At 44.5% G+C, this 9,502-nt stretch overlaps 1 protein-coding gene across 3 annotated transcripts in view; it reads right to left on the bottom strand.

The window, feature by feature from the left end:
- Nucleotides 1-3,453: 3,453 nt before the first annotated feature.
- Nucleotides 3,454-9,502, bottom strand: part of RGMB (repulsive guidance molecule BMP co-receptor b) — a 29,909-nt gene continuing 23,860 nt past the window's right edge. For 2 of the 3 annotated variants that reach the window (XM_027606462.2, XM_027606464.2), the window contains one exon: nt 3,455-7,260. In XM_027606462.2, the coding sequence (XP_027462263.1) occupies nt 6,592-7,260 (669 nt within the window). In that variant the 3' untranslated portion in view covers nt 3,455-6,591. Of the gene's footprint in view, nt 7,261-9,502 lie in introns of all 3 variants that reach the window. The other variant, XM_027606463.1, reaches the window with a different exon arrangement.

Raw genomic sequence — 9,502 nt, 5'->3', positions numbered from 1 at the left:
ATATGTTTGTGTTTTTTGTTTTGTTTTGTTTTTATCTTGCAATTAATTTCTGCTTTCATAATGTTGTGGTCAGAAAAGACGCTTGATAGGATTTCGGTCTTCTTGAATGTATTCTTCTTTTGTGGTCTACCATGTAATCTGTACTGGAGAGTGTTCCGTGTGCACTTGAAAAATAGGTCTATTTTGCAGTTTGGGATGGAATGTCCTATATGTATCTACTAAGTCAGTCTGGTCTAATGAGTCATTTAAGGCCAATGTCTCCTTACTGATTTTCTGTCTGGGTGATTTATCCATTGATGTAAGTGGGGTTTATTAAAGTCCCCTACTGTTACTGTATTACTGTCAATTTTCCATTTATGTCGGTTAATATTTGTTTCACATATTTAGGTGCTGCTGCTATATTAGTGATTGAGATGATAATTTTTTTTAATATGTCATTTATGGCAAGTGCAGTTCCTACTTGGTTAATTTGTGTATGGTTTTGTCTTATGTATTCCATCTGGTAGCAGAGTGCCTTTTTCTTTTCTTTTTTCCTGGAGTTGGGAGTTTTCATTATAATAACTTAAAAAAAGTTGGAGGGTCATTGAACTGTCCTCCATGAAGAACTCTCAATTAGAAAACTTGGCTCCATTTTCTTCTTGCTGGAGTTTGATGGACATACTTTAATATATGTTAGCTGACCAGACTGGTTTGTTCACTTGGTTTGAACATCATCATAACCAGGGAAGGGTGAACATTCCACTTGTGTAGGATCTGTTAGCGTATCCTCCTGGGCTGTAGATGCCCCCTCTCCTTATACATCTACATGTTACTCATAAGAAACACAAACACTTCTGCACTCCAAGCATGCTTCATATTTTGGGTACAGAAGGCTGTATATCCTATTATTTAGTTGATAGTGTTACACATCTTGTTTACTTGGTAGAGTAGTAAGTTTAGAGGAAAATAGTTTAAAAAATAATGTTGTGAATATGCCTTTTCCATTTGGAAGACAGAAAATGAATGAAAGGAGAAACAATATGGTGAGCTAGGCAGTCAGATAAGGAACCACGAACTGCTTTTTCTTTTTCTTTCTTTTGTCTTTCCTTCCTTCCTTTCCTTTCTTCTTTCTCCTCTCCCATTGCTTCCGTTTTCCCTTCCTCCCTCCCTCCCTCCCTTTTTCTTTCTCCCCTCCCCTTCCTTTCCTTTTTCCTTTCCCCATTCCCTTTCCTTTCCTCTCCTTCCTTCCTTCCTTCTTTCCTTCCTTGCTCCCTCCCTCCCTCCTCTTCCTCCCCCGCTTCCATCCCCTCCCCTCCCCTCCCTTTCCCTGCCCTCCCCTCCCCTCCCCTCCCCTCCTCTCCTTTCCTTGTCTTATTTATTACATTCTCTGAGGCAGGGAGATGCTCCTTGGTACACATGCAAAGACCTTGCTAGTTTGTTCCTGCTGTTCCCAGAAACAAAGTATCTTTTCTCAGAAAGGACTGCTGCAATCTAAGACTGCATTAGTCCAACTGCCTTCAGGCAGTAGAATGCTAAATGTTATGGCTACCAAAAAAAAAAAAAAAAAAAAGAAAAAATAATCAGATAACAGGATTCTTAGGGTTTGTTAAAGTCTCCGTTTGCTGTTTAAGACAATAAAGACCTCTTCGTTAGGTTTTTAGGTAGTCACTTAAATTTCAATCCCTGAAAAGCTGGGGTTCTGGACAGAGTACACTGCAAGAGAAATTTTGACTTCTAAGCATAGACTTCATTTTGATGTGGATTATTTCTTAGTATTCATTTAGTACCAGCTTATGCATTAGGTAGTCAGTGGCATTATCACGGTCATCTAATTTTGTGTTTCAGATGACTTTTATTTTTAATTCTGAACTACAGATAAACACTAAGAGTATGGATTAAACCTTCTATTTAAGGAATGATTATGTAGGTTTCCTCCAGCTGGAATTTGTCCCATTTAGTATTTGACTTAGTAGCAATAAATGATTTCCTTTGCCTTAAGTTCGGGTTTCTTTTTCAAGTTTTGCTACCCTTTGGCATGTTTCTTTTCTTTTCTTTTTTTTTTTTTTAAAGACACATTTATTCAGCGTCATGATCAGACTATTACATTTAGCAATCAACAGCATGGGTGCAAAACAAAAAAAAATCTACATTAAAACCCTTTGTTGGAATGCTTTACACTTTCCACAGAACAGAAACTAAAATAACCTGTTATACAATTAGTCACAAATACAGTCCTCGAGTTTTTTTGCCCATACACATGAGTATTGTCTAAAACATGTCTTCTTTGTAGCAGCTAGGCCCTGCCACCACTGTGCTTCGCTGAGTTCACAAATCTGTTGTAACCTGTAGCTTCCCTGTCACTTCTCTGGCTCTCCTCTCCTGCTAAGCTTTGTTTCCTGGCAGTAATTAAAACCTTCGGCCACTGCCATAGCTACTGCTCTGCTGGAACCACCATAGCCACCTTGGTTTCGTGGTTTGGCAAAGTATCGGCCTCCACCACCGTAGGGGCCAGAGCTTCTGCCTCCAAAATGTCCTCCTTTCATGGGTCCAAAATTTGAGGATTGATTGTTGTAATGGCCAAAATCATTATAGCTTCCGCCACCTCCAGAGTTGCTTCCATCATTACCAGATCCATTATAGCCATCCCCACTGCCACCATAGCCACCACCGCCTCGACTGCCACCAAAGCCACCTCGCCCACTGAAGTTCCCTCCACGACCAAAGTTGTCATTCCCACCAAAACCACCTCCACGACCACCACCAAAGTTTGCAGAACCACTTCGACCTCTTTGGCTGGATGAAGCACTAGCCATCTCTTGCATAGATAGGGCTTTCCTTACTTCACAGTTGTGGCCATTCACAGTACGGTATTTTTGAATGACCATCTTGTCTACAGAGTCATGGTCATCAAATGTTACAAAAGCAAAACCTCTCTTTTTGCCACTGCCTCGGTCAGTCATGATCTCGATCACTTCAATTTTCCCATACTGTTCAAAATAATCTCTTAGGTGATGTTCTTCAGTGTCTTCTTTAATGCCACCAACAAAAATCTTTTTCACAGTTAAGTGGGCACTAGGTCTTTGAGAATCTTGAGACAGCCCTCTTTGGTTCCACAACTCTTCCATCCACCTTGTGTGGCCTTGCATTCATGACTGCATTCACCTCCTCCACAGTGGCATACGTGACAAACCCAAAGCCTCTGGAGCGCTTGGTGTTTGGATCTCTCATTACCACACAGCCCGTAAGCGTTCCCCATTGCTCAAAATGGCTCCTCAGACTCTCATCGGTTGTTTCAAAGCTCAAACCTCCGATGAAGAGCTTCTGCAGCTGTTCAGGCTCTTTGGGAGACTCTGACTTAGACATGATGGCGGTGGGAGGGGAGACTTTAACGATGCTTACTCTGCAGCGTCCAAGGGCAGAAAGGCCCCTTCGGCATGTTTCTTGCACAAAGAGCAAGTTGAGATCTTGTGATATCTCTTTTTAGAACACCCGAGAAAAGGAGATTTACAAGTTCCCAAAGCCAAAAAAAAAAAAAAAAAAAAAATCGTGCCCCCAAGTCTTTCCCACCAGAGGGAAGTTGTTGCAGTCCACGCTATCTTAAAAGAACTATAGTGCAGTTCCCATGTCTGCAAGTCACCAAAACTATTACTGAAGACAAGACCTTTGGGATGATACCAGTGGACCAGTTTCACAGCCATTGATTTATTTGAAATTGCTTTAAACTTAAAAATGAAAAACTACAAGAAAGATGTAGTTTAGAAAATAAGTGAGTTTATGGGCAGGTTGTACAATGTGTTGTTAGTAATCGCCAAGGGTTTGGCACAAACACACCCTCGCTCCCTTTCTTCTGCTCCTGTCTTCTGCAGCTCTTCCAGCAGGCGTCACTATAATCACAGAACAGACATTCCACAGCATGGTATGTAACTTTATTTTTCTAGCATAATAATTTAAAGTATTTACACACCGCACACTCACTGTTTTACACAGATACTTATTCATATGCCTATGAACCACATCTAAAGGTTTCTTTGCAAAGACTCGACACACTGGGAATTTCCAAGCATAACAAAGAGAAGAAAAGGACAAAAAAAAAATGTTCTGAGTCTTTTAAAGACAGCCATGTGGAGCATCTGTGAAAACCAGTGTTTTCCCCCAAGTTTTAAGCTCCCCCAGGAGACCTTTGAATAGTTACAGCCTATCCACATGTTGGTATAACCTGAATCTCTGTGGACTAAGGAGGATTTAAAGAACCAAAATGTACAAGTACTATTTTCTCTAGAAGTCCTAGAAAAGAAAAGGAAAAATAACCTGGTCCTTCTCTAGAGAAGCATCTGTATTTGTCAGTTATCTGTGGGGACTGTAAATGTGGTACAGGGACACTGATTGTAAAGGGACAATAGCCAAATACACTGGTACAAATACTAGTGCTACAGAACGCTTTTAAGTGGCTTTCCCAGCTCTATGATGCGGCCACACAGCCTAAGTGTCTTTCCCCAACTATTCCCTGAAAAGGACAAAGGTTCTATTAACCATATACACTCTAAAGCCAGGTACTGTAGAAATTTCTACTGCTTTTACTTCACTTTTATACTGTTTGCACAAGAATAGTGGTTATAAGTACTCTATTTTTCCTCCTTTGTTCTACTCAATTACATAACGAAGTTACTAGCTAACTCTAGCTTCTGAACATGGCACACGGTTCCATAGGTGAACAAAAACAGCCCCAGTTCAGAGACGATGGCAGGTAGGCTCCAGTCCAGTTTTTATAAAAAGTTAACCGGTTTAGGTTTCAATTCTCTGGTGTTACATCTTTATCAAGTAAGTGGCAGGATGCCTTTGTGATCTTCCCAGACTTGCCATGATGATTCTCACACCAGAAAACGAGAGGAGGGTTGCCACCTGTAGACGAACCCACAGCTCCATCCTGTGATCGGATGATAGCTCAGTTCACTGAGAAATAGAATTTCACAAAACGAAATCCTTTTTTCCTGCCAGTCAGGGCCTCTGGCAGTAAGCCTAATCAATGGGACATGGCAAAAGGCAGAAATTACGGGGCCATCTAAAACTGAGCACAGTCTGGATCCAAATTGCTGTGGTATTTAAAGTTCATTGACTTTTCCTTGCACTTAGGTAAGGTACAAATTGTATCCTTTCTCCTTGGTACCAAACATTTACATAGATAGAAGAGAAATTTACCTACCCTAGAACTCACTTCCTCATGGTGCTTGCATTTTGTTGGTGGTGCTTTCCTTTTGCAAGGGGATGCAACAGTGAAAGGGACGAGGCAAGGAGAGACTTTAGAGGAATTTTACCAGTTACGTGAGCAACTGACAAAATAATACTACAGATGGTAAGAGGGAGAGTGTCTGATGAAAGAGAGAGACCGCCTGGGGAGCAACATTGCTTAGTGAGAACGTCTGGATTTACCAGCACCCAATTAGTCGCATAGTGGGTTGGGCCAGGAAAGCGTTCCTGTCGTCTAACACCCTATTCATTCCATCATGCAACAGATACATCGGCGACTGTGAGGAAGACCGTGGTGTGGAGGGCAAGGAAGAGTGGCACACTTTGTGACGGGAGCTGGGCCTTGATATGAAGCAAGGATCCAACAAACCCTAATCTCTGGGTTCATAAGGTGAGATTAAGGAAGCTTTATGGGGGGGGGGTAGAGACAGGGAACAGTGTGTTTCTGAGCGCCAGCAGCCAAGGACTGGAAGGCTAAGAATAAGAACTTGGGTTTGCACAATTAGAAGAGCAACGTGTGATAGTTTCAACAGGGACATGGGATGAGGGCAAGTCTGAGAGCTCCTCGGGTCTAGCCACACGCCTGGTATTTATCTGTGAAATTGCCACCTCTAGACCCTTCTGACCGATCAAAACAGCAGTTTTGTCTGCCTCAACCCCACATACGGTAAGTGCTCAGATAAAACGATCCTAGTTCATAAAGCTGTGGTAATATTCTCCCTGCCCTCTGACAAAGTGACAGCTGTGGAGGAGGAGGGTGAGGGTGCCTTCGAGATGCAGTTTCACAAGAGCCCAAGCACCTGTCGGGGGAGTTCGCGGTCCGTCCACCTCGAGTGAGGGCAGGAGGCGGCTAAGGACACCCCCTGCCTCACAGGAAGGATGCAGCTGCCCCCAGAAGGTGGCGAGTGAAAGCTGTGCCCCTGGGGTGGCAGATCAGTAGCCAGGGGCCGAGGCAGGATCGAGCGGCCAGGAACAGCTCCACACACCGTCCCTGGTCCTCGTCGAAGGGAGCGCTGCGTCTGGTGTCTGGGTATATGTACTATACGTACTGACCAGGTACACACATAAATATTTAATATATAAAAAATAAAGTGCTTTCTAACAGGTCCCCAGGCAGGGACGTTATAAAATATTTCACAAAACGGCAAAACAAAAATCAATACAATCAAAGAACACTACATCCAACATCCACGAAGACAGTCGAACACAATATGTACACTCTGGTGGGGGCCCCCGGACACACACCCTGTCATATACATGGTATATACATATATATAGATATATATACTCTCTTACTCAATATATTATGACAATATATATTTTAAAATTCTGTTATAGACAAGAAATAAAAAAAACACAAGACGCCCCCTACAAAAACACAACGAGGATCAAGCATGGGAGTCCGAGAGCGACAGCCCCGGGGCCGCCTCCGTGGGGCACCCCCTGGCTGCCGCTGGGGAAAATGTGCCAGCGCTCGCGGCGCGGGTGCAGAGCCTCCACGTCCCCCAAGGCACTGTGCGCAGCGGCTGTGAAGTTGGCGTCCCCAGTGGTGAGCAGGTCGAAGACGCAGGACTGGAAATAGATGTCCTTCACGGGCATCCTCTCGTGGCACTGAGCACTGGCAGCCTCCAGGGTGTAGCCCGGCCAGGCTGGTGCCAGAGAGGTGTGAGGCGTGCTGGGCCCCAGGATGGCAGACACCTGGCCCTGCCCGTCATCGATGCGCTCGCTCAGGGGGCAGCCGTTGACACACAGCTGCAAGTCCTGGCTTTCCTCGTAGGACATTGCCAGGGCCTCGGGCATGCGGATGGCGAGCGTCAGATAGCGGCCCAGCTGCCGCACGAACACCGTGGTCCCGATGTAGCGGGCGTGCATCTCCACAGAGCGGCCACTCTCCCTCTCCACGATCAGCAGGCTCCTGGGGTCGCCAGCCCCGCCGCTGGTGCTGCCATCCACAAAGGCCGCCGGCAGGTCATCGGTCACAGCTTGGTACACTTTCTGCTCTGTACACTCCCGGTGAGCTTTGAAGATGATGGTTATCTGCGGGCAGGGACACACACAAATTTAAGCAGGCGGGCAGGGACACAGCCGGTGCTCCCCTCCAGTCTGGAGCCCAACGGCTGGAGACCATCACTAACCTCAGCCCACAGGCTTGGCCTCACCAATGAAAGGTGTCTCTGTTAAGGAAAAAGAAAAAGTCCTCTAGGTTTAGAATAAAAATTTGCTGCAAATCTAGGGAATGTACATCAAGAAAAATTCTCTTTCCTAAAACAGAACTATGTATGCTGTTGGGGTACAGGTAACTTTTACTGATAGTCTGGTGTCTTGTCTTCTTCCCCGGACAGACGAGTGGTGGTACAGCTCCAAGAGAAAAAGACTCCAAGTCATGTAGAAACGTTAGGGCGTAGTTAATAATATACCCATTGGAACTTTGATTTCTAAAAAGATTCTTCATCTACAAACATTCTGACAAACGCTGGGGAGCGAAGCAGAGTCGAGGAGGGGGCCATCCCTCCCACAGCCACCAATCACGTGCCTCAGCCAAGATTTCTCTAAGTCTCTTCATCAAATGTCTCACATGACTGGCTAATCCCTGTGACTGGGAAATCACTTGGCAAATACAGCTCCCAGGCACTGGCAGAGAATAAATACCCTCAACCTAGTTACAGCAAATGTTTTCCCCAAACAGCACCACGGCCCTTGAACTTCTCAAGTTTTTTTTTTTTTTTTTCCTCGAGCCAACTCTCAATTCTCCAAATTAAGCAGAAAAAACTGATACTACAGAAGCTTTCCTTGAGTCAACCCATTTTCCTTCCTTATTTAGAACAATTAGAAGACACTGAACCTTCCCCTCCGACATACTCCACACCCTCCGGTACGCGTGGTGCAAGGGAAGAGGGCTATGCGGACAGACGGGGCCTTCTGGGTCACACAAGGTGGGAAGAAAGACAACATTTTGAGATTGGGGTTACTGTCAGGAACTGAGGTGATGGCTTATTTTTCCTTCTTCTTAAAGAAAAAAAAAGTCTCAGTCAAGGAAGAAGGCAGGCAGGCCACTGTACAAACTTCCCTGGATAGAGGAAACCTCCTACCTCCTGCAAGGGAACGGATCCAAACAATAGACCCTTGTTACAAAGGCCAGAAAATGCTCTGCCTGTCCCCTCCCCACCCCTCTACAAGTCCTCACCACCACCCTCCAGCTTACGTCTGTAGTTTTTTTTCCTCAACCAGGCCACCATTTACTCACACTATTTAACTCCACATGTTCCCACTGGTGTTACTTGACTGGAATTTTCCAGCCATTTCATTTTACTTCAGCCAGTTATAAAGCTAGATCTGAACCAGCTGCACGGGAGCAACTGGTTTAGTTCATACCCGTTGTTTGCAGCTGCAACTAAAAGCCAGACAATGTACCATGAAAATGCTGGGTTTTCGCCCTTCCTAATTACCCTGACCCACAATTTCATTTCACTACCAGCCGTCTCGCATTTCAACACCTTCTTAACAACCCAAGGGAGGTGGACCAGAGATGACTGCAGGAAATTTGTTGTGCATCCAACCATAGGACCTTCCAGAGTGAATGGGATTTTGAGCGAGATATCTAATGGGACTATAAAATAGATTTATTTGGTGGCTCTAGAGACAGTTTGACACGTGCTTTTTTTTAGGGCAAGCTAGGATCCCTTGGAAGTGAAAAGATTAATTCAACTAAATTCTGCACGTGAAAGACTTGAAAGCGAACACAGATGGCTCCAACAAGGGCGAATAAGACTTCTCATATAATCGTCCTCATTTTCAACTGGGGCATTCACACTCAAAGACTGTCTTTCTAGCCTAACAAACCTCAAATTTAAACTAAATTCACACTACTTGTAAGAATTAAGTACTTTTTTGTTCATCTTAGGAAAAACAAAGAGGAACTAGTTTTGTTGAGACAACAGATCCGATTCCAAACAAGTTCCCAAACGGAGCAAGGGTCGATATGAACATGAGTGGAATAGCTCCACATGCCTTACCAAGCCTAGTGCTTTCACAAAGCACACCAATTCCAACTCAGGAGTCATTTCAAACACCTCATGCATTACTGTCCTCTGTTAGGCCTGTACCACTAACACTAACTCCCATCCCTCTAGAAGATCGAATAGCACTCAAAGCTTGAGTTCTGCACCAGGATCTTCACCGACCCAAGATCCCAGGTTACTTAACAGATTTTTGTCCAGTTTTCTAGGAGTCATTTTCTCTATGAGACAGTGAAGCTGGTGTTTCTTTTTGTCTCTCTTCT

The sequence above is a fragment of the Zalophus californianus genome, chromosome 5 (genome assembly GCF_009762305.2).
Source record: "Zalophus californianus isolate mZalCal1 chromosome 5, mZalCal1.pri.v2, whole genome shotgun sequence".
NCBI lineage: Eukaryota > Metazoa > Chordata > Mammalia > Carnivora > Otariidae > Zalophus > Zalophus californianus.
This window is presented reverse-complemented; position numbering and strand designations above follow the sequence as displayed.